At 40.3% G+C, this 26,206-nt stretch overlaps 1 protein-coding gene across 3 annotated transcripts in view; it reads left to right on the forward strand.

Annotated features, from left to right (window-relative positions):
• The window catches only part of VWA8 (von Willebrand factor A domain containing 8), a 364,407-nt gene that overhangs the window by 322,448 nt on the left and 15,753 nt on the right, over window positions 1–26,206 (forward strand). For 2 of the 3 annotated variants that reach the window (XM_082365255.1, XM_082365256.1), the window contains 2 exons: window positions 17,072–17,197; window positions 19,268–19,426. In XM_082365255.1, the coding sequence (XP_082221381.1) occupies window positions 17,072–17,197; window positions 19,268–19,426 (285 nt within the window). The remainder of the gene's footprint in view (window positions 1–17,071; window positions 17,198–19,267; window positions 19,427–26,206) is intronic. The other variant, XM_082365257.1, reaches the window with a different exon arrangement.

A 26,206-nucleotide genomic window follows, 5' to 3' on the forward strand; every position in this document is an offset into this window, starting at 1 on the left:
TAAGGACCAGATCGTGATCTGGCCCTGGATGCCGTGCGAACTTGCACACAGCATTGGGTTTGACCCGGTGGACAAACAGGCCATTGGATGATTCACAGTACTAGGAAGAGATGCAAGAATACATTTTTAATTGAAGGAATCAAAATCCTCATCTGGTGTTAGTTAATATCTTGATTGATATTCACTGGGCACCATGCTAATTACTTTTACAAACATCAATGCATTTAATCCTCACATCAACCCTTTAAGATAAATGATATTATGTTTACAAGATCAGCCAAAGGAAGGAAAGTCAGGCCCAGTGCTGTGACTTCTCAAAGTAGGACACCAATTAAGCCTGGGTTAGGATTAGGGTTAACATTAAGGAATGACTCTTCTGTGAAACACCACAGCAATGAGACCAGTATCAGAAAACCACGTTTAGTTTTGCTTCCAGCTTGCAAAGAGAGAAATACAAGAAAATTGTGAAGGACTCAAAGAAAGGCAGCAGATAAGACTAAATAGATGGAAAAGATTTTTTTTTTTTTTGGCACCAAAAAAAAAAAAATCTGTAAAGTTATTAGGGTTAATAACTTTCTAAATACCCTCAAATAGAGTAAATAATTATCTCAGGGAAGTTTTCATTCTCTTCTCCCCTGGAAATCTGAAAAAGAGAAAACAGCCTTAAATAATGGCAAGGAAGAGCTTTAAGATATAAGAAAAGGAATAGAAGTAATTTAATCCTTAAATGAGTACCTAAAATGGATATAGAACTTCCATCTCTAGAAATCTTTACAAGTAACACCAGCATTTTAATAACAGCAAGCATTTATTGAGCAATTACCATGTGCCGGTTATTCTACTAGGTGCCTTACGTTATCAGCAGCAGCACCAAGATCTCTTCCATCGTCAGCAGCACCATCATCATCATCATCATCCTTAGTGGCTAATAATGCCAGCTCTGGAGCCAGACAGCCTGGGTTCTGTAAAATGGGGAAAACAGATAAAAGGCAGTTATTAAGATTAACTAGGATGATTTGTCTTGTAGGAGCGGATATCAATGGTGCCATAACAGGCTCAAGGGCAGTCATAGCAGAGACAGCATTGTGGGACCCCCGCCATGCCCTCCAGTTTCCTTCTTTTACTTTTTTCTTCTTCCTTAAAAGAAAAATTAAATTTGTTTGTGATTTAAAAAAAAAAAAAGATTAAGATGATACACGTAAACCCCTTAAAACAGTGCCTAGCATATAGCATTCTCTACAGAAGAATTAGCTTCATCATTTCCTTCATTGCACCTGCTGATATTCATCAACCTGGACTGCAGGCCAGGCACCCAGTCAAGTACTTTACATTCATTGTGCTATTTAGTCCTTACAATAACCAGTCAGTATTATTTTCTACATTCGATAGGTAAAGAGACTGAGCCACATAAATTATCTCAATTCTCACAATCTTATGAAATACAGATATTTTGTTCCCACTTTATAGTGAGGGAACTGAAGATTAGGAAGGTGACATAGCTTGTCCTGGGTCCCTGTGGCTAGCGTAGCAGGTGTCTGAGCCCAAAGCCTAGGTCCCTGTGATCTCTTAAGCCTGTTATCTTCTTCCAACTCTACAACTCTGTGAAAAGTATAACTTTCACATATACTCTTAAAACATTTTGCATCATTATCCAAATGCCAACACAGGATCCTCATCTGGTATTAGTTAATGTCTTGATTGGTATTTACTGGGCACCAAGCTATAGTTACTTTTACAAACATCATTGCATTTAATCTTCACATCAACCCTTTAATATAAATGATGTTTTATTTACAAGATCAGCCAAAGGAAGAAAAGTCAGACCCGCTGCTGTGACTTCTTAAGTATTTTCAAGTGTTTCCCTTATCGAATCTTTTTTTTTTTTTAATCCAAGGTGTTATTCTCAAGTGGGGCTTCTAATCCTCAATTTGGAAAGATAGTGCCAGTTGCAAACAGCCGCTGGCCAAGGATAGACAGGACCTCATGTGGAATATGAATCTTTAGATTGCAATGGAAACAGGAAGGCCTGGATTTGGTCACCTTTTGGCCATCTCCTGCCAGTCCTGTGTGGTTCTGATTGACTAATAACATCCAGCTGTCTTGAGGTTATTGTGTAATCCCAGTAACAATGGGTGTTTCCTCAGTGATCAGCACAAAGTCGGGCCAAGAACTAGCAAATCATCATTCGAGGTGACTTTGAAAGCACAGCTTCAAGCCCATGCATTGAGAGGCTGGGCTGAGATCTGAGGAAAAGGAAAGTCTTGCCACCCGTGTCAACGCTGCTTCTGCATGTGCCTCTGTTACATCACGGGCCACTCTTCTCAATTAAGACAGCTGTCATCAGTGACCTTCCTTTGCTTCTTGACTGGGTTCTTCATGGGATATCATAGAGTCTTGGTGATTGGACCTTTTATGAATCAGTAACAAGAGTTTTCTCATTAGAATAGTAGGGTCTATAATAACTTCAATTATACTCGGTTCAGAATCTGAATCTCTGATTCCAGCTTTCCCTAACAATAGAAAATATCCATTTCTACAAAAAGCCACTGATTTTAATCGTATCTTCTCTCCAGTGTTTTTTCTAATCTACAATCAGTAATTTCATTCTCAGGCTAAACTAAATTAGCCTTTCTCTGATTGCTTTGCCTAGCATGATATCTCCATGAACCAACAATTACGTTCCTTTTTTTTTCCTTTAGTGGTTCAGAATGAGCTTGTGTTCAGATAAATGGTGTTTGTGAACCCTGATGTGTGACGTGCACTGTGCTTGGCACTGAGGGCACAAAGATTAATAAGATGTTGTCTCTGTACTCACAAAGGTATTAACTTCAAGAGGTGGGAAAGACAGGCACCTGCACAGATCATTTCTGTTTAATATGTAAGCGTCTAGGTAGAGGAATGAACAGTATGCAGTGGACGCCCAGAGGAAGGGGATTCTAGGATAGATTTTGAAGGAAAGAATCCATGACCTGAGTCTTGAAGGACACACGAATATTAACCAGACAAAGAAGGGTGAAAACAATGCCCAGCCGAGGGCACAGCACAGACAAAGGCCTGACACTGTGGTCTCAGGTGTGAGCTGAGGTCCAGCCAAGGGCAGGATACCACTCAGTGTGAGATGCAAAAGGCTTTGAGGCTGGGAGACAGGTAGGTGCCAGGTAAGGAACTTTATTCTGAGCCCCTACTTTGCCGTATGCAAAGAACGGAAAGCATTTCCCCACTCGCTTTGTTTAATCTATAGTAACTGTGTTTCACCCAGTGGACGTTTACTGAATATCTATTTTGTCTAAGAGTTCTTGCCTTCAACAGCTAACCTTCTAGTGAAAAAGACACGTTTAGTTGTAAGAGAAGACACAATATGGTAGATGCCACAGAAAGGTTTTTAACAAAGTGCTATGGTTATGTAGACAGATGTGCGAGCAACTTCTAGGCTGGGCAGTTAGGGAAAGACTCACAGAGGAAATGTCATTTGAGCTGGACCGAGAAGGATGAGTATGGTTTCAATTGGCAACTCTTCTAAGGATGCGGATGGAAAGATGGTCTGGACCAGAGCTTCTCAAACCTTCTGTGGAGAGGGGCCAGGCTTTTTTTTCAACTGATCACAGATGAATTTTTCCTTTTTTAACCTTTTTTTTTTAAGGTCAGTCCTTCAAACACATTGTTAACTGGGAAAATAATGCCTTCATGTTTGTGTTTCTCTAACATTCAAGTAACAAATTTAGTGGCTCCTAAGGAAGCTTATTTCTATAGTAGCTCAGCTGATTGTTCCCAGTAACTCCTTACAAAGACTATCTTGTTCTTCAACTCTCTTTTCCTTTTAACGGACTAACACTTTTATGAAATAAAATAGAAATGAATTACTGAAAAAAATGATATAAAAAATAACATACGAAATACAAGCCCATATTATTTAATATTAGATTCAACAAACATAAAATTACTTTGTCAAATTGCCGTATAAGTTTCTAAATGATTACTGTCAACTTCTGTGACCTGTTTCATCACAGACCAGTAACAAGTGTTCACACACCAAAGGCAGTCTCGGTAGCTCTAGTCAAGACAGAAGAAACCTATGAGCAGAGGACAAAGAATGCAAGGCTGTTTAGAGAATGGCAAATAGTCCAACATGACTAGAGTTCAGAGCTTTGGGATGGGCTTGTGGGCAGGGAGTAGTAGGAGAGAAAACTAGAGAGAAGGTGAATCCATGCTGACTGTCTTTTGTAATCAGTGAGGAGCATGGACGTGACTGAGAAAGGGAGTGGTGTGGTTTTATCTTCTTTAAGAAGTTTCATAATTGTGGAGTTATTAAGTCTTAGAGGAGAGAGAGGTGGAAGAAGCCAGGAAATCATATCATAACATTACTTCAGTTATTCAGGTAAGAAGTGATAGGAACCCAAACCAAGGTAATTGAAGTGAAAATGGAAAGGATGGGACAGTTGGGAGGTATGACCGGAAGACAGTGACTGATGGAACATGGGGTGAAGGGGATGGTGAGGTTTTCAAGCCCTAGGGGACAGAAACAAGGAACACAGGAAGAGGAGAGGCTTGTGGAGAAAGCAGATGTTTGGTTTGGCTGTTATTATGTTTTCTCACTACTGGGACACCTATGGAAAAATGTCAAGCAAGCATGGTATTTGAAGATTTTAAGATATGACTCGAGTTCAAGAGCAAGGTTAGGACCAGATAGGCTTACATATCTGTATAGATATGTCTGTATTTTTATGGTCATCTGTGTAGAGAAATGGCCCAAACCAAGAGGGAAGATGTGTTGATGAAGGTGAGGGTATAGAGCAAAGAGGGGGAAAGGTGAAGATGGGCCTGTCAAGGAACATCTGCATTTCTGGGGAGAGGAGTAAAATGCTAGTTACTCTTTCTTAGCACATGAATGGCTCGTCACTTAGCATGTGGCATCAGTGGCCATGAGAGGACAGCGTCAGCCGAGCGCAGCCTAGAAGTACAGTCCTGACTTCCAGGCTGCGTGAGCAAAGGCATCGAACGCAATCTTTGCCGGGTGACCATTAAAAGGATTAAAATACTAAAAAGCTGTAAACAGTACAAAACCCAGATGACAGAAATTGGAGAAGAATGCTAGTGACATACAAGAAGCTTTGAAGAGTTTCTGCAAAATTTAATGCAGTGTGACCCCTATGAATAATAGTACCAAAGACAATTCAAACTTCCTAAGAAATAGCATTTCTAGCAAGTAAGTACAGGAGACCACAAATCACATTAACATCTCTTGCTTGGAGAGGCAGGGAGTAGAAGAGAGAACCCTAGAGCTGGTGAGAAGCAGATCACTTGACCTCCATGTTGTCATTGCCAAGCAGCAGCATTTGAAAGTAGCAGCTCTGAGGAACAGTGAGGGGGTGGAGAGGTCTAGACTTTATGCAGTGGCATAAAGCGACAAGCTGGAAAGGCAGTAACTCTGGGAAAGGGGCCAGACCAGCCTCAACTAATACTTGGCTTGAAGACCAGATCAAACAAATGCCAAAAGGCCCCATTGCAATGGCTTTTCCAAACAAAATAAGAAATGATGTGGAGATGAAGTTCTCATGCTGTGACTGTCCATAGTTCCAACTCCTTCCCTGCAGAGCTCTTGAGCTAGTAGTATAGCTTTGCTTCAACTACTAACACCAGTCTAAAATCTTCAAGGAGAATTCTAATAATAACAAAGTGAAGAATCCATCCAATCTGTTGCTGAACAGTTTTGAACAGCCATCCTACCATCCAAGAATGAAGACACAAAAAAATTAAATAAGATGAGCTCTATGAAATAATTCTGCAGTGAGGCAGAATAATAGAAATTCAAGATGTAGAAGAAGAAGATGCTTATAGGCTAGAATATTTTCTTCAGAAAACACCACATTTTTAGAAAACATCTGCTTTGTGTTCTCAAAATTCAGAGAAACCTGAAGTATGTGAAATAAGGAAAGACTAGAAGAAAACTACAAGTGCAATGCCAAAGCTGAAATCTACATTAAATGTAGAAAGAACAGACTCAATCCAGTCTTAAGTACTAATGTGAATGGAAAACTTGAATTGTTATTCCATAGTGAAGAGGTAAAAACTATGAGAAAGCTGGTCAACAAAAACAGAGCAGAGAGCTAACACATAGAGCCATGAGCCATACCAACAAGTAGAACAGTACTTGGCCCATGGTAAGTGCTCAGTAAATATATGCTGAATCAACGATATTCCCGAAGAGGCCACCAAAAACACGCATAAACAATAATTCAAGTAATAGTAAAAGAAAACTGTGCTGAGCCAAAGACAGCCTTAAGTCAATGGATCAAAAGACCTTTACTGAGTACCAGGCAAAGTTAATGAGAAGAGATAAGCACCTCGCCACAGCCTCTTGGAATTTTAACATTTCAAAAACAAAGAAAATAAGAATGTAAAAAAAAAAAGAAAGAAAAAGAAAATATCCTAAAAGCATACAGGTAGACAAAAACTAAGCTATTGTCCAAGAAAGAAAAATTCATCTTACATTAATTGTCCCTGAAACATTGAACACCAGAGATCGTGAAACAACATCTGCAGGATCTAGGGGGAGAAAAGTTGTGACCCAAGAATTCTCTACTCAGCCGAAGTACAAAGGTGACAGAAAGACATTTTCAGATATTCAGAGACTTAAAATATATGTCACTTAAGTATCCTTTTGAAAATAATTTTGAAGTAAATATGTATACACACATGTGCACACACACATCTATACATACATATGTGTAAATATTCCAGCCAGTTAAGAGAGGAATCGAATTCCTTAAGAATGGGAAACCTGTGGTATAAAAGGACCAGCAATGAGCATTGGGAGCAGTTAAACACAGAATCAGACCTAAATAATTGTGGTAAATATGTTTAAAAGAAAACTCAACTGTCAAGAATAATGTTTTTAAAGATACACAATATAAAAATAGTAAATTTAAAAATAATAAACAGGGCCTAAATTCCCATATTATCTCAAAAATTAAACAAAAATCAGAGGTTGATATCAAGAAACAGAAGGAAGCAAAAAGTGGGATAATGCATATTGCATATGAGAGCAACAAATACTATTTCATTCTTGATGATTAGAGAAATTGAAGTTAAGCCAGGCTTTTTATTGAATGCTATGTATTGCTGAAGTAATGCCAGCAACATTAAGACATTTTTTTAATACATTTATTTTATTTTATTTATTTATTTTTGGCTGCATTGGGTCTTTGTTGCTGCGTGCGGGCTTTCCCTAGTTGTGGTGAGCGGGGGCTACTCTTCGTTGCGGTGCACGGGCTTCTCATTGCCGTGGCTTCTCTTGTTGCAGAGCACGGACTCTAGATCACAAGCTCAGTAGTTGTGGCTCACGGGCTTAGTTGCTCCGCGTAAGCCAGGCTTTTTAAAAACTTAATCATGCTGATATTTTTTTTATTGTACTTCTTGAAAGTTAGGACATGTTCTTATAAATATTCCTGATTATTTTGTGGAGAGGTGACTGTCGGGGGCAAGAGTAGAAGCAGGGGGACCATTGCAGTGGTCCAGGTGGGAGGAAATGACAATTGACCTAGGGATGATGTGGACACAGTAACATATGGTTGGAAACCACCGGAAGTTGAGAGGCTTTGCCAGTGGTCCAGGTGCGAGATGTGAGGGAAAGAGCAGTCAAAGATGATCCCCAGGTATGTGGCCTGAACAGCTGAAAGAATGGGGTTGCCCTGTTGCCTTTTGCTGAGAGAACTTAGGGAGAGCGGGCGATGGGCTCTAGGGCTCAGTTTTGAACTGTTAAGTTTAAAATGCCTGTTATACATGCTCACTGATATGTGTAGTTCCCAGCTCCTTTGAAGTACAAAATATCTAATTCTTGAAGGAAAGATGTGAAATTGCTCATAAAAACTCATTGTAAAATGACAGTAAGTTGCCACCCAAAGTAATAGTTTAGTTCCACATCACTATCCAAGAGTACAAACTCTTCCAACAAGAATCGTCTTTGTTAAGTACATGAATCGCCATTTTTTTTTTTTCTGGCAATGAGATGTCACTTCAAGAAACAGAGAATTCCCTAAAATAGGAAGGTCTGTATCTGCTCTTCTTTTTTTTTTTTTTTTTTTTTTTTGGCATTTCACCATTTAGAGCAGCTGGCAACCTAACAGGTATTTAGTAGAATATTTTTTTACTATGTCAAAATATCTAGAATCAGGGACTTCCCTGGTGGTCCAGTGGTTAAGACTCCACACTCCCGATGCAGGGGGCCCGGGTTCAATCCCTGGTCAGGGAACTGAATTCCACATGCCACAACTAATAGCCCGCATGTGGCAACTAAAAGATCCTGCGCGCCGCATCAAAGATCTTGCACGCGGCAATGAGGATCCTGCGTGCCGCAACTAAGACCTGGCACAGCCAAATAAATAAAATAAATAAACAAATATTTTTAAAATATTTTGAGAATCACAAAGAAAAATTTTTTATTGTTTCCACTGATTTATAATTTGTTATTTTACAAATACTGTACAAAAGTTAACCTTAATTCTTTTTCGTTTGAATGGCGCAAATTAATAGCAAAAAGTATTGTGTTGGTTGAACATGGAGAAATGTTAAAATAATGAGAGCTAATGTTTAATGAAAGAATCATGGCTTCCAAGTATCCTCAATATCCATTTACATGTATTTGTTCACCCAACAAGTATTCAGTGATGGTCATCTGTATGTTTTACTCTGTAGAATGGATGTGCTTTCTACAAAAATTACTACTTAAACCTTTCTAATCTTTTCATTAAATAATTCTAAAGGAATAATAGAAGATTGGCTTGCTTGTAGAGTTTATAGATAAAAGAAGTCTTGCTTAACCATAACCCAAATAAGTGAAGACTTAAGATTAGTCAGAATACTTTCAGGGCTGAAATCACAAGACAAAGTTCACAAACCACAAGATAATTGGTTTTTGTCAAGTTTATTCCTCCTAAATGTCCTCACTGCTATAAATGTGTGTGTGTGTGTGTGTGTGTGTGTGTGCACATGTGCTCACGCTTTCTGGTTAACCAAATTATTTCTCAGAAAATGAATTAACCAGAATATGTCATCCTCTGAGCATTTCAGTTAATCTAAGTGTTCTTTACATGAAAGTAATAAAACTATATTTCTTTTTTAAGAAAGTCTGTAACATAGACTTTTTACTAGTGAAACCTATCTTTATATGTAATGAATTCTCATTAGTATGAATTTATTACATAATACAAACCAGATGGACATATTTATAAGAATACTTTTCTTCATGCAATAGGAATATACAATAAAGAACATGTCTGGCCCTTTGTCATAAATAAATGCATTTATTTAAATACAGTAGGAACTTACTATTTAAAGAAGTATTTCAATGAGTCCCATAAAATACACAGACCAAAATAATCAATATTTCTATTCCAGCCCTCAGTAAATTTTTAAAGAGCCCCCCTTCCAGCCCCATTGCCTTTTAAGAGTACCCATCCTGACGGGCCTCTTCCTGTTTTGAGTTTCCAAGTATTGGTGGGCTGGCTAGATGATAGATAATAAATAATCTGTCCATATTTATCTGCAAGTTATATACTTGAAAATGAATGAATAGTGCTACTATATAAAAATGTCTTTGTGCCCATAGTTCTGGATCAAAAGGCTGGTACATACTTTCACTTCTCAAAAACAAAAACTACTGGTTCATGTTCCTAAAAATATCAATAACAAGCAGAATCAAAAGTAATTCATTTCGGGACTTCCCTGGTGATCCAGTGGTTAAGACTCCACGCTCCCAGTGCAGGGGGCCTGGGTTCAATCCCTGGTTGGGGAAATAAGATCCTGCATGCTGCACGGCATGACCTAAAAAAAAAAAAAAGTAATTCGTTTAGCCACAAATAAAAATTAAAAAGAAAAGAATTTTAGCCACCAGAATGGCTAAAATTAAAAGAAAAAAAGAAACTGTCAATGTCAAGCATTGGTGAGGATACAAGCAAGGGAAACCCTCATACATTGCTCCTGGGAATATAAATTGGAAAAACTACTTTGGAAACCTGTTTAGCAGTATCTCCTAAAGCTGAGCATATCTAGGATTTCCACCCCACAGAAATACACACATACCTGCTGCAAAAGACATGTTCAGGGATACTCATGGTGGCATTACTCGTAATACCCCCAAACTGGAAACAACACAGTTGTAGATGAGATATAAATTGTGATGCATGATCAAAATCACATGATTGGACATTGTTACAGCAGAGACAGAGAATGAAGTGCTGCTGGGCACAACAACATCGGTGCCTGTCCTGGGAATGATGTTGAACCAAAGTAGCCAGACACAGAAGAGTACATACTGTATGATTCCACTTTATGAAGTTCAGAAACAGGCAAACCTAATCTGTGATGATAGAAGTCAGGTGGGGGGGTTTCCTTTGGCAGGTGCCAGGTCAAGTCCAGAAGAAGAGGCCCCGGGAGACTAGGAAGGTGCAGGTGTTACAAGGGCGTGTTCACTTTTAAAGTTCATGGACTCTGCACTTAAGATTTATGCACTTTATTACGAGTAGGTTATACTTAAATTTTAAAAGCTGACCCGAAAAAGGGGGTAGCAGATTTATTGGAAAAAGCATATTCCTTCTTTACTCTCACCCCAAATTTTATTGAGTCTTTTTCTTTTATTGGTATACAAAATGGAAACAAAGTCTTCAAGCTAGAGAGGACCTTAAAAGATGATAATCATGTATAGGAAAAGAAGCAAACCAGCACTAGAAAATTAAGACCTAAAGTTCCTAGGTTCTTACATAATGGTGAATCCAGAGACAGCAGACAAACATAATATTCTAAGGGAAAAATAAGTATTTTGTAATCGATAACCCCCTTACCAAGGGCAGTAATAGGTCCCCTAGAAAGGACCCCCCTTTTATTATCATTTTTACTAATTATTAGCATGTACACCAAAAGAAGAATTCCGCAGTGCTGTTGCGCTGGTTGTTTGACATACCTTCACTGGGTCATGGCCCTATTGCTCTTAAGTCGGACCTTTTCCCCAAATTCACACCACCTGTAATTCCCCTCTTGTGCCTTTAGTCTGCGACAGCAGCCTCTATGCTCTAATACTGATCTGGAATTGATATCAGTAACACAGGATTTTGCAAACCTCTCATAAGGAGTTAACATTTGTTCACTTATAGTCTTGAAGAGCTGACTCATAATAGATTAGCTTTGGTAGTTAGCTTAGCTGGCTGGTGAGATTTCTACCTCACAAACCTGCTAAAGAAAATTGAAGACAAAGTTCTTCTGGTAAATGATAAATGTACTAGTATACTTCAGTCAAATATAGGACTATCTAAAATAGCAAACCATTATTATTCCACATAGCTTCATTACAGTGGGATCTTTATAAATATGTTTAGAAGATAACGCACTAAATAATTATATTTAGATAATAATGCTCCTATCTGATTGTCATAAAGCATGCAATTGTCTGTGGTATTCTTTGGCAATCTTAAATTTAAACCTTAGGAGTATAAACTAGCATAATGGAATGCTTTCCTGGGTGTGACATTCAGTAAATCTTATCACTTTTGTTATGGTGATATGGTCATTTGTTTGTTTATGTGGTTTTACTTAATTATGTCTGTATGCTTATTAATATAGTTTTTAGATATTATTCAAAAATATATATCCAGGGACTTCCCTGGTGGCTCAGTGGTTAAGAATCCGCCTGCCAACGCAGGGGACACGGGTTCGAGCCCTGGTCCGGGAAGATCCCACATGCCGCAGAGCAGCTAAGCCCGTGCGCCACAACTACGGAGCCTGCGCTCTAGAGCCCGTGAGCCACAACTACTGAGGCCGCGTGCCACAACGACTGAAACCCTCACGCCTAGAGCCCGCGCTCCGCAACAAGAGAAGCCACTGCAATGAGAAGCCTGCGCACCACAACAAAGAGTAGCCCCTGCTCACCGCAGCTAGAGAAAGCCCGCATGCAACAACAAAGACCCAACGCAGCCAAAAATAAATAAAATAAAAACAAAAATTTATTAGAAAAATATATATATATATCCATAGCATAGGCATTCATGTGTTGATATAAATAATGAACCTTATTAACAGTTCTGATGTCCTGTTTCTTGTATAATTGTTCTTAATATTTCTTAGATCTGACTCTATCCCAACTTAGAGAACAAGCAATTGCTGAGAGTCTTAGACAGTTATTTAGGAGATTTTTAGTATCCCTAAAACTCCAGATAATGAAATGAAAGATTTTCATCAAGTTGTAAATCTGCTAGGTTTTAGCCATTTTGTGCTTTCTTTTGAGTGCTGATGTTGGGGCAGAAAGATGAAGTTTGGAAAACAAAGTTTGTTTCCTGTAATTAATTATCCACCCAAGTCTCAAAATGCTTAATTATCAATAGCAAACTAGCTTCAAATAAACTACATCGAAGCTAATGTCAAAATAGACATGGAATGAACTAGTTTCCTAAGCAGTTATTTTCTCCATAATTTGTTGCACTTAGCAGGCAATTCAGCTATTTCTATTATTGAAGAATAGATTTACTAGTGAAAAAAACACATTCCTTCAAAGTCACTTTTTAGACTTTGATTAACACTTAGAAGCTTACAAATTAGGGACAATTCCCAGTTATTTGAGAAAATATTACTGGTGGACTTCCCTGGTGGCGCAGTGGTTAAGAATCCGCCTGCCAGTGCAGGGAACACGGGTTCGAGCCCTGGTCCTGGAAGATCCCACATGCCGCCTTGAGCAACTAAGCCCATGTACCACAACTACTGAGCCTGCGCTCTAGAGCCCGCGAGTCACAACTACTGAGCCCACATGCCACAACTACTGAAGGCCGCGCACCTAGAGCCTGTGCTCCACAACAAAAGAAGCCACCGCAATGAGAAGCCCACACACACCACAACGAAGAGTAGCCCCTGCTCGCTGCAACTAGAGAAAGCCCCCGCACAGCAATGAAGACCCGACACAGCCAAAAATAAATTAAATAAAATAAATTTATAAAAAAGAAAAAAGAAATGCAGAGTATCAGGCCCCAGCCTGGACCTACTGAATCAGAAATTGCTTTTTAACAAGATCCTTAAGTTATTTATATGCCCATTAACGTTGGAGAAGCCCTGTTCTCCGTAACCTGCAAGCTGGTCCCAAAAGTATATCTCATAAAACTATAAAAGGATATTTTTAAATCCTTTTGAGAAAAAAAAAAGAGAATTTATTTCTGAATTATAAAAGTCACAAGCTCATTATATGAAGATTGGAAAATACAGGAATTTAAGGAAAATAATATCACCCGTAATTCCACAACACAAAAATAACCATGACTATTAATATTTTTGTTTTTTCCTACATACTTTTCTTTGCATATATATATATATATAATATACATGCATATACATTGAGAGAATACTATATACGCATGCTTTTATATCATACTTTTATCACTTAACATTTTATAGTAAGCAATCAACTTTTGTTCAATGCATTTTTATTGAACACCAGCTAGGTATCAGGCACTGTGCTAGAAGCTGAAGTTACATAAGGGCTCTTATCCCCATGAACCTTACTTTCTAGCAGAGCAAGCAGATAAGACAAAGAGATAAACAATACATTTGTAAATAGTGATAAGTACGAAGGAAGTAAAACAGAGTAATAAGCTACAGAGAGACACAATGCTTTTTTTCTTTTTTAATAACTTATGCTCATGATCTGGCCCTCTTCAGTTCCTTTAAGATTGACAGTATAATTTCTAGTCTTACAAAAAACTGTGATATTCTCTTCACTTAATATTTGGATAAACTGAGAGTTACATGTTTTACTTAATTGAATTACATAACACTGGAAATTTAACAGCTTCCCTTAAACTTTTTTTTTTTTTTTTTGTATTTATTTATTTATTTTTGGCTGTGTTGGGTCTTCGTTGCTGCACGCGGGCTTTCTCTAGTTGTGGCGAGCGGGGGCTGCTCTTCATTGTGATGCATGGGCTTCTCACTGCGGTGGCTTCTCTTGTTGCTGGGCACAGGCTCTAGGCACGTGGGCTTCAGTAGTTGTATAGCATGCAGGCTCAGTAGTTGTGGCTCGCGAGCTCTAGAACGCAGGCTCAGTAGTTGTAGCACACGGGCTTAGCTGCTCCACGGCATGTGGGATCTTCCCGGACCAGGGCTCGAACCTGTGTCCCCTGCATTGGCAGGCAGATTCTTAACCACTGTGCCACCAGGGAAGCCCCTCCCTTGAACTTTTAGATGGGTGTGCAGTGTGTGAGAGATAGTTCTTCATGGTCCATGAATCAGTCACTCCAACTTCTGCTAGCTCTAAGCATGCTGTGACCTATTTTACAAAATCTAGGGGTTTCTCCTCTCTTTAATTGCAAGGTCTGTCCTGTGAAATGTAATGCTCTATGCATATGTTCTTCTAACAAATTTAAACCCAGATTCCTCCTCTCAGGGAGTCTTACCTTCATAGGTCTTGTTGGAAGTGTTATCATTTCTGCAGCAAAGAATCTTGCTTCACTTATAGTATATTTGCATCCTACGGCTCCATCTATTTGCTCGTTATTCTTATGCTCTACTGTAGTGTAATGTTTTTTTAATCCATTTAAATAATAATTGGATATTTTAGTTCAAATTAAAAGTCAATTGCCTATGCTGCCAATGGAAATAATTCAGTAGAATGATACGTGCTATGCTCAGCCAAGATCATATGTTTGTCCTCCAGATATGACAACCAGGTCACAATTAACCCCTCTGCCTGTCACCTTGGCAAGTTTCTTTTGCCATCAACTATAATATATATTCTGTTTTCAGACACACCAAAATATGGGGAGGGGAGTAGACTTATTAGATAGAATTTTAGCATTTTATATTTCCTCTACGGTGAGATGGCGGGGGCTTAAATTTATTTTTACTACAGTTGGAATCTGGAATCTGCATTAAAAATCACAATAAATCACTTAATCTGTAGCTATTGCGATGGTTCTTTACAGGGTGAAAGCATCACTGGTTAATAAAACCATGTAGCAACTAGTGGAATTGGGTAGGGAGTCCTCAGGTCAAGGTCATTGACCTGACAAGGTCATTGCCTTGTCAGTGTATTGATGAAACTTTGAAAATCAGTGCTTAGTGGTAACAGTGACACTGCTGTTACACAGCATGTCATGTAATTGTGTTCCAGTTCTAATCCCGTATTCCTCTTAAACCCAGCTTTAGAATCCAACTTCCAAGGCACTACTGCTGACTACTGCTCTCACATTCTCTTGAACTTTCTGCAGTTCTTATTTTCCAGTCTAGACTAGTCAGTGAGAGTCTGTTCTCATCTATGAAAGGCATTAGAAGCAGTGCTCTGCAGCTTGGTACCTCCAAGAGTTATAGATTCTCCAGATTGAAAGGTACCTAAATGGTCATCCACAGCTGTGTTTCCCAGCAGAGAGTATCCTGGAGGCCTGAGGAATTATCCACTCCAGACGTCAGGAATGACGGGGAAGAGGAGATGGGGGCCAGGTCCCAATCATGTTGCAGGGGAGGGGGCCTGAGAAGGAAAGTACTGAGTGATGGAGCTTGTCTGTGTTATCTGTAGCTCAGTGGGAAAGGATTCTAGGAGACTCTGCCCACCCCTTCCTCCTGTCGCCTGTAGCTGTCTATCTTATAAAGCTACGCAAGCTCATTGAGCTATGCTCCAATGAGTCCCATTGTCCTATAAGATCATGGGGCTCTTACCAAGGTTACACATCAGGAAAGAACATATTTCCAAGGGGCACATACCTGGTAGTTCCTGAAATTAACTACTCACCAAATTTAATATCTTTATGCCGGTACCTTAGGAGTTTCTCTCTCTTTATTTCATGTACCCGTGAATATATATCTGTATTCAAATGTGGTATTTTGCACCTGTTTGCAGCAAGGGTATCAGGAACAGGAAAACAATACACAGAGTACTACCCAGAGTTATACCGTGTGGAGCTTCTTTGTGCAGTTGATCTGCCCCTAAAATAGAGACTGGCTGCCTAAAGCTTGACTTTTTCAATGACAGTGCTGTCATACAGCCACCTCCAATGAAACCGTGATGAAAGTGTGCTTAAAGTAATGTGGACTTAATTGTCCATAATGTTTCTCATCATCATAATCATCAACATCATCGTCACCATACCAGCTAACACAGATTGCCAGGCTCTTTCTCAGCTAATTCCATGTAGTATCTCATTTAATCTTTACAGTAACTCACTAAAGTAGAAACTAGTGCTGTCTTCACTTTTAAGATGAGGAAGCTGCAATGCAGACAGGTTCAATAACTTGCTGGAGGTCAGATACCTGATCACGGTGAAGGAAGGACTGGAGCGAGGCTGTCTGACTCCGGAGCACATGATCTTAACTACTGCTCTTGTTTGCATGCGTAGAAGTATTTTAGCTTTTCTTCCCACTTCTTACTGTAAATATCAGCTGTGATAAACCTATACCTAGATTGGGATATTGTAAGTCTTTATCATTTAACTATCATCTTAGTCCGCTTGGCATAGTTTTAAGTATTATGTGCGAATATCTTTAGAAAAGTAATTCAGGAGATTTCTGAATACAGATGATCAGAGCGGCAGTAGGGTACAGAATGTTCACGTACTATTGTTCTCAGCTGTTCCCATTTGCACTGTAAGTCACAGAGAACCGGCATAACAACTTCTCCGAAAGGAAGAGTCTGAAGATCACGTTTTCTCTGTGCTTGCAGACAGTGTTAACAAGTTCAAGCTGATTATTGTGTTACCTAATAAATTCTCTAGGAGTACCGTGACAGAAAATCCATAAGAAACGCATCACCATTACATTTCCAGATATTGCATGTTTCTCCAGAGGTTCATTTGCATACCGTTTTCCTGTTCATGTGTGTTGTGAGTTCATTTCATCATTCCATATGTTAAAGCACTTAACAATGAACGAAATCTACACAAAGGGCATTTCTTTGTCAGCAGAGCAGACACCGGTCCATTTGTGAAACTGTGTCCGTGCAGAACCATCACATATTGAAAAGATCCCTGGTGTGTTTCCTGTTACTCGTGCATGAAATGTGTCAGGGACCCTGCAGAACTAATTAAAGTAAGGATTTGTGTGTATATCATTGTAGGCTAAAGGTAAAGAAAGACAGTGGCTAAGACACCAAGCTACTGGGGAACTAGATGATGCCAAGATCATTGATGGGCTGACTGGAGAAAAAGCCATCTACAAACGCCGGGGTGAGCTGGAGCCACAAGTAAGTACCGGTGCACTAGGAGCCTCAGATCTGCAGTTTGGTCTTCTTTACAGGCAGATGCTTCCTTGAGTTGCTGTCTTTGTCAAAACACCATAAACCCTGAATATGGCAATCAAGGAAAGCATTGCACTTTTTAAAATTAGAAAAAAACAGAAATATTATACTGTTTATTATATGAGTCAAGATCCCAGCATGAGTCAAGAAACACCAGGCACACTCAAACTGAGCAATTTAAGGAACAGTTAATATTTACAAAAGTTAAGAGTGGCGTTTAGGAAATCCAAAAAGAGATGGTGTGGTCTCCCAACGGCAAGGATCTGACCCATCCCTCGGTCTAAAAGGGCAGAGGAGAGAGCACTTACTGGAACCTGGAAAAGGTGATTTATGGAGAGGTCTGCCCACCAGGGGCTGTGGCCTTCAGGAGAAGGAGAACCCACCCACGGGCCACAGCAGAGAAGGGGCTGAGGGAGTAAATATTTCACCCTCACCCTCTGATCTGCCAGCGCCTACTATCAGCAGAACCCACCGGAAGCCAGCAGCCAGGAGAGAGGCCAGTGCCATTTGGAAAACAGATCAGCTCCCGGAACACAGGGCAGGGTGCCCTGGAGGGGGCACTGAAGACACTTGGTGCCACTGAATCCCAGAGGGTGATGCAAATGAAAGCACGAGAGCAATCTTGGTGGTTTTCCGCTGTTCTGTTCCTTTAAAGATCTGTGTCTATGTTATAACCGAAGAAATTTTTAGAAAATAAGGAATTCTCCCTTAAATAACTCTAATTGTAGTGTGTAAAGTTTTCGACAGCCATAATATTAAAATATTTGCAATAATACAATGGCCAAAAAATGGCAATAAGGTGAGTCTCTTAGAGGGTTCTGTGACTTCCAGTATCTCCAAGTAACCAGAATTGCTGAGTAGCCACTGAGAGCTGGGGGTGCGGTGACAGGTGGGGGGAAGGGAGCCACTTATTCCATCTAAATGTTGATTCAGAGAGGTTCCTGTAGTCACTGGCAGAGTTCTTCCTTCTGTGTCCTTGGTATGCGTCCACAACTGCTTTCTTTACTGACTCCCTGTGGTCCACAAATGTGTTTCGATTCATCTGAAATTGTGAGTCGCCATGGAAGTGGATGAGGCACTATTCTTAATTCTGGCAGACTCAACAAGCTTTTAAGAAATATATTGAATTTGTCTCCAACTCTTACACTCCAATACCTACAGTATTTTCTTGAAATGACTACTTCTGCTCATTAGTTTGCATACATGTCAGCGAGTGTATAGTAACAGAATAATCTGGAATTTTTCTTCTTTCTTCCTGTAAGTAAAAACTGACAAGCATACTTCTGTTTTTCATTCTGCAAATTGGCAGGCCTGGGTTCAAAATCAAACTGAAACTCACAAGAGTTTCACATTGTAATTGACAGTTGTTGCTAAACTGCGGTTCGATGCCGCTTTCATGCCGCTAACTGCCAGGAAAAGTAAAGAGTAGTAGTAATTCAGTAAGTGGAAGGAGGAGAAAACTGAAAGCTTCCTAAAGACAAAAGACACAGCAGAGATATTTTCCTTTACTTCTTTGCTGGAACCCCCTGCCCCCTCACATCGCCTGGTTTTAGGAATCTGACATTTCTTGCAGGCTGTGTGGAAGTGATTTTTAGGTCCCTACACAACAGGTACTGGTAAAATTGCTGTGGGCTTCCAAAGGAGCTCCATCTTGCTAGAGAAACTGACGTGAAAATGAAATGCTGGGGTTTATATTCTTCCAGATAATTGTTTTTAAGACGACATCAGCCTCACTAAGGGAGTCTTACTAGACTAGGTTTGTCCTTGAAAGGACCATATTCCAAAGGAAAATCTTTCCCATGTGGCCCCAACTACCAGCACAAGTCTGAAGCTCCATTTGCTGAAATGTCATCCATAGGTGCCTCCCCACCTGCCAGGACAGATTTGTGCCGGGCCCAGCCTACAGCTGATCTGCGGGCCTGGCGGCTGGCACCCTGGGACCTGCGTGCGGGCCCCAGAACAGCAGCCAGTGACAGTGTTCTGGTTCACGAGGCTTTTCTGTTGTCTCTCCCTCAGCTGGGCAGCCCCCAACAGAAACCCAAGCGCCTGCGCCTGGTGGTGGACGTGTCCGGCAGCATGTACCGCTTTAACGGGGTGGATGGCCGGCTTGAGCGCTCGATGGAAGCCGTGTGTATGGTCATGGAGGCCTTTGAGAACTATGAGGAGAAGTTCAAGGTAATGGCGCGAACTGAGGAGGATGAGAGACCTCCCCAGACCCCGTCTCTGCTCAGGAGTCAGCCCCGAGTTAGGGCGTGAGGCTGGCTAGGGGATGTTCACCCAGAGTGGACGAGAATCTGCGTCTTCTCGTCAACTCATCTGCCAGTGTAGAGAAAGTGAACCTTTTGTTTCATCTGCTCTAATAATCAAAACATGATAAGACCATAATTTAAAGACCAGTTGCTACAGAAGAAAGCACTGCACTTTACAAGTTGTGTGATATTATCCATAAGGGCAGGGCGAGGGGGGGAGCGGAAACAGACATATAGAAGCGCCACAAGTCTCTCCCCAGATTTCTCAAGGCCACCATCCGCATCCCAATACCACACCCCCCCACCCACCCATTCTTGCTCCATCACCAGCCAGGCAGCCTCTCAAGGTTCTCAGCATTGCGTTGCCTTCGTGCATGAGCGAGCGCTACACAGTAACAGGCGTGTCCCCAGATGACAGTGAAGGTTGTTACCCTGGGAGAAATGCAGCTTCTCATTTAAACAGTTTCCATTCTGTTATTGCCAAGTTTGCTCTGGAGTCAAGCAAAGGAGTCATATAATACCTCCTCCTTCGGAGACCTGAGCACTGAGGAGGGATCTCCTGCCACCATGTTACTGCCCGAGCCGAGCCCATCAGTCTGCTCTTAATCAGCCACAGGGGCACCCGCACTCCTGGCTCTGACCAGAACAAATAACCTGAACACTGTGGGGTAATTATTATCAGAAATTCAGTTGAGAGGAGTGGTATATGTGCAGACATAGGTAACGGGTACTCAGTCTATCCACAGATATTCTCAACTGTGTTAGGGATCAAACAGGTCCTTCAGAAATAGTCCATCTTAGATGATGCTTTAGCTTGACATTCTGCCCATGCCTCGGATTGCCGTACTGAGCCGTGTCCGTGTGCCGTGATGGATACAGAAAGAAACAGACTGAAACCCATCCCTTCATTGACTTTAGGCCCACTTCTGTGGCTCCGAGGCTCCCAGAGTCCCTTGTGTGAAGCTCTACGTGAGAGATTCCTTTTAGAATGAAGGGGAAGGGCAAAGGCAGCTTGAGTCAATGAGGGCTGTGGTTGCCAGGCTCTGCCTAAGTACAGGATACAAAGACGAGTGGGACGTGGACTTCCACCGTGGGAAGCAGCTCTGTTTCCCTGAAGAGCTGGAATGTGCTTCCCCTTGTGATCAGTGAAAACCGTGGAGCTGTTCCAGACTCCGTCTTGGTTTTAGCTGCCAGGAAGCTCCGAGCTAAAATCCAAGACCGGCCAAGCCAACTCTGTTATGTCTTATGGCTCTCAGACTAGTGTTCAGCATTTTCCTTCCCTTGACCCTCCCGGCCTTCAGATAAGTTTTTCTTGATTTTGTTTTTTTTATTTTTTTATGTTTTTAAAAAATTTTTTATTGAAGTATAGTTGATTTATAATATCATGTTAGTTTCAGGTATACAGCAAAGTGATTCAGTTGTGTGTATATATATATATATATATATATATATATATATATATATATATATATATACACACACACATATATATATTCTTTGTCATATTCTTTTCCATTATAGGTTATTAAATGATATTGAGTATAGTTCCCTGTGCTACACAGTAGGTCCTTGTTGGTTATCTATTTTATATATAGTAGTGTGTATATGTTACCCATCCTTCTAATTCATCCCTCTCCCCACCCCCCTTTCCCCTTTGGTAACCATAAGTTTGTTTTCTATGTGTGTAAGTCTCTTTCTGTTTTGGAAATAAGTGCATTTGTTTTTTTGTTTTTTTTTTTAGATTCCACATATAAGTGATATCATATAATATTTGTCTTTCTCCGTCTGACTTACTTCACTTAGTATGATAATCTCTAGGTCCATCCATGTTGCTGCAAATGGCATTAATTCATTATTTTTATAACTGAGTAATATTCCATTGTATATGTACTTTTTATTTTTTAATGGGCTTAATATTTTTTAATGTTTTACATCCTTTCTAGTATAAGGTGGAGTATAATTCTTAAATCACTTGGACCACTGATCACCAGTGAATGGTTAGACATCCATTGCATCAGCATAAATCCCACCTATGTTTTAAAACCTTGGGTTCTGCCAATAGTTGGATCAGCCCATTCACCTCTCTTGTGGATCCTGAAGGCCAGAGTACCTCAGCTCCCTTTGAGTTACATGAAGAGTTTAACCCCTTATAGACCACAGCAAACATACCACTATTAAAATTGGCATATTCAGTTATCTAGAAAAAAATTTAGTTAGAAAGGATTTCTATATCTCTGAAAGCAGAATTGCTCCGTTATGTGAAGCTACTTCTTCCAGGTTTTTAGAAAGATTCAGTAGAAGTCCACCAAGAAATTGATTGACAGAGCTCCCCAGGACTCGGTCAAGGATGAGACAGAAGGCCGGAAGTGGCAAAGCTAACAGGGGGTGTGTTGCATGTCCCACTGCATCTCACACTCAGGGTGTATGGAGAGGTTCATATTTGTCCACTTCTCACCATTAAAAGTCTGTAATCTGGAAGGACGATTAGTAAAACCAGACATGTTGCATAACAAAGAAATAATGTCAGGGAAATAGCATTTCACAAATTGTTATTTTGTTTTGTTTTGTTTCTAATTGACAATGAGAAACCAAACTGTTGCCATATGACCTACTGAATTTCAACTAAATTCAACCAAATTACAAACATAGAGCACTTGCTGAGAGCAGAGTACTCTGCTAGGTACAGAGTTCCCTGCCATCCTTGACCTTGTAGCTTTGTGAGGGAGACCTATAAAAACTAATTCTGGGGACCTCCCTGGCGGTCCAGTGGTTAAGACTTCGCCTTCCAATGCAGGGGGTGCAGGTTCGATCCCTGGTCGGCGAGCTAAGATCCCACATGCCTCGCTGCCAAAAAAAACAAAAACATAAAACAGAAGCAATGTTGCAACAAATTCAGAAAAGGCTTCAAAAAAAAAAACAAAAAACGACTTCTGATAGAACACTCAATGAGAGGCACTCAGTAGAAAAGGCACAGGAAAGTATGCCTTTCCAGACTCTCCCCTTCGGGGCACCATCCTCAAAGCAGTATTTTGCTGACAGTCTCTTCGATTGCCACAACACTGTAAAGAATTTCCTCGGTTTTCATCTGTAAAACCACAGAAATATTGAGAAGATACCATACTAATATATGACTTTTTAAAAAACTTTTTATTGAAGTAGAGTTGATTTACTGACAAATCCAGGGGAAATTATAGTAAGACAGCACGATAAAATGAACTTTTTTCAAGGCTTGAAGAAGCTTCATCATGTTTTATGCTCTTTGATTTTTAACAGGAAGTAGTTTAACGGTTTGGGTTTTGTGCATTTTCGTATACTTATAAACATACCCCCTCACATTTACTACATAAGTCCCTTCAGAACTTTTTTTAAGAGCATAGAAAGTCTGATGAAACTAGAGCATTAAAATCTTTCCGACAACAGGAGAAAACTCTGAAGATTTCACAAAACAAGCTCTTTGAGGAAAAGTGGTACTTAGATGGGTATCTGGAGGGATGGGAAAGGGCAGACAGGACGGGAGAGGACTGCAAATTCCTCATTACGACCACAGCCTTTAGAGCTGAGCTCACCTCGCAGGTCATTCCCTCCAGTTTCCTCATTCCTCAGACAGGAAACTGAGACCCAGAAACATTAAGGGCTTTGCCCAAAGTCAGAAGGCTAGTTGGAGACAGAAGAGGATAGAGCCCAGGTCTCTTCTCCTTGTTTTCCCTTTTTTGTTTCGTTTTTAAACATTCCCCTTTATTTCCAATTTTTTTTATTTTGAAAAACTTTTAATCTACAAAAAAGTTGAAAAAACTGTAAAATGAACACCCATATGCCTTTACTTAGATTCACCAAGTGATCATTTTCTCCCGTTGTTTGCTTTATGTTTCTGTCTAAATACACAGTCTTTTTCTTCTCTCTGATCCATTTGAAAGTAAGTTATAACTATCATAATACTTTACCTCTAAATACTTCATTATGCTTCTGCCAAGAGTAAGGACATTCCCTAAATGATCTCAATACCATTATCACATCTAAGAAAATCATCAATAATTTTATAATATCTTATAATATCCAATCCATGTTCACTTTTCCCGACTATTCCAATGGTTGCCATCCTGGGCTATAGAATATAAACCATCCCAATAGTGTCTGATTACTTTTCCCCCTACAATCTGGGATCCAGTCAAAGTCCTCACCTTATTTTTGGTTACAATGTCTTGTTAGCCTCTTTTAACCTGTAGCAGCCGCCTTTCCTACCACTACCATTCTACTTTTCATGATGGTCACTCTCTTGAGGGTCTAGACCATTTGCCTTGTAGAATATCCCTCATCCTGGATTTGTCTAGCTGTTTTCTCATGGTGCCATTTACCTTGTCTCTATATTTCCAGAACTCCTAACAGGCTTTCCCTCACAGCAGCTACCCTGGAGACTTTGTAAAGTCTTCCCACCATCCCTGCCAACATAACTAAGATTTTGAGTGGCCACAGGCTATCCAGGCTCTGCTGGGGCTCGCCAGGCCTCCTTTGTATAGGGTGAGCAGGTGGTGGGATGGAACCTACTTGCATTCTGCGAGAACTTTTCCTGTTTATAATGAAGTATTTTGAGGTATAAGTAATGCGTACACATAATGCAAAGTGTAAAAGGCACAAAAGGAGTCAGAGTGAAGAGTCAGCCCCCGCTTCCCCCTCTCAGTTCCCAGTTACCCTCCCTGCTGGTGACCACTGTTGATAGACTTTCTTGGTGTCTTCTCAGAGACATGTGATGCATACACATCAAGTGACAGAGTACCGTTCACTCTGTTCTGTGTCTTTACACTATACGATCTTATCCAACTCGTTTCATCTCTCTGTACTTCAATTTTCTCATTTTTGAAGGAAGCGTAAGGACAAGGAGTAACTAGTGAAAATACGTCATTTACTCAGCAAATATAAAATGAAGCATGAGCAAATGACAGTTTTAGGAGCTCCTAGTGAAAAATGTATATTCCATAGCCCAGGATGGCATCACATGGGGTGTCACATGTTAGGAATTCAGCAGTGTATGCTGAGACGCCCCACTCCCCAGTTCCAGAAAGTTCTTCATGTTGTCTTCCTGTAGTTATCCCTCCGTTGTAAAGCTGTCTAGTCTGTATTTGCTTTGAAACAGTCAGAAGCCACTGGCCTGGCCTGCAGATCTGGACTCTTCCCCGCAGCCTCTCTCTTGGCATCTGCTTTGTGTTCTCTTTGGCTTGGGCTCAGCTCCTGGGCTCTGGGACATTAGAGTCCAAGTCCAGGAGGCTCATTTGGAGGCAGCCTCCACTTTTATTCCACCTTAGCATGACCCATGAGCAAGAATTACTGAGAAGGAAAGGACCCTTGAGCAAGAATGACTGAGAAGGAAAGGTAATTCAATGGCAGAACACATTTCAAAGGCATCTGGAGTTTTTTAAGTTTCTCATAATTGTTCTACCCACTGAATTCAATTATTCTCAAGAACAGCATTTACAGTAGGCTTAAGACAGGAGCAACATTATTTGCTAATAATCAGCATAAAGTCCTCTAATCTTATGATCTGCAGAATTTTTGATGGTCACATAGCACTTAAACGCTGGTATGAAAAGTGGAACGGTAACGGTTACGGGAACCATGTCATTTAAGTCAGGAAGCATTTTTTTCCTTTACCTTCATTCCAGTTTGTTCCTCTTGATGTCTCCAAGCCCCTGGGAATGTTTTCACTGTAACCTTAAAGTAGACCTCTTGTGCAAAAGCTCTTAATGCCTTATTTTTTTTTCTTCAGAGTATTTAATAACACCAAAAGTTAAGTGTTTCTTCACTGAGCATTCAAATAGTGACACTGGAAAATAGATTTATTGAGTTATTGAGAAATTGGACTTTGAAAAAAAACTTCAAATGTATTGTTTCTATGGAGACATATAAACCACTTCTAAGGTCATGGTTTCCTAACAGAATTTTTTTTTTCTTTTTTTTCGGCTGTGTGGCTTGCGGGATCTTAGTTCCCCAACCAGGGATTGAACCCCGGCCCTCGGCAGTGAAAGCGCCGAATCCTAACCACTGGACCACCAGGGAATTCCCCCAACAGAGTAAAAGGATCCCCTGAAGGATGTTGGAGGGCAGAGGTGTGTGGGCAGCACTTTTTACCCCTTCCCCCTACATCCCCAATTCAACCAAAATAATTCCACTTATAATGATATTGCATGACATTTCACAATCTGGACTTTTGTGCAATATTTCGTTTGGAGAAAGAGTTCCACTGCTTAAAAAAAATTTAGAGTTAGAAAACTGCTATTCTAGGACCAATACTGGATTGTTATTTCTTACAGACTCTGGGGGCTTTGTTTTTGGAAAAGCCTTCATCAATCCTCACTTAGATTTGGATGATTCACTCCCTTGACAGAAGAAAACAAGGCACAGGTGTTCCTACAATTAAGTGAAGCAGACTTTTTCGTTCCATTTCTTGGATGTGCCTGTTGGATTTTCATAGAGCCTTGGGAGCAGAAATGATCTTGGAAATTATTTTCACCAACCTCTTTGTTTTAGGATGAGGAAATCAAGATGCAGATCCCAAGGTCACACAGCTAAACTGTAAACAGCCAGAATGTCTGACTCCCATTTCAGGGCCTTTCCTTTGTTCACGTTTTATCCCTTGTTCTTGCAGCCATCTTATTTCTGCCCAATCAGTATATTTACAAAGCTGTAATTTAGGAGTAAATAGACCATTTACATA

Source organism: Balaenoptera borealis (assembly GCF_965194805.1).
Source record: "Balaenoptera borealis genome assembly, chromosome: 18".
Taxonomy (NCBI): domain Eukaryota; kingdom Metazoa; phylum Chordata; class Mammalia; order Artiodactyla; family Balaenopteridae; genus Balaenoptera; species Balaenoptera borealis.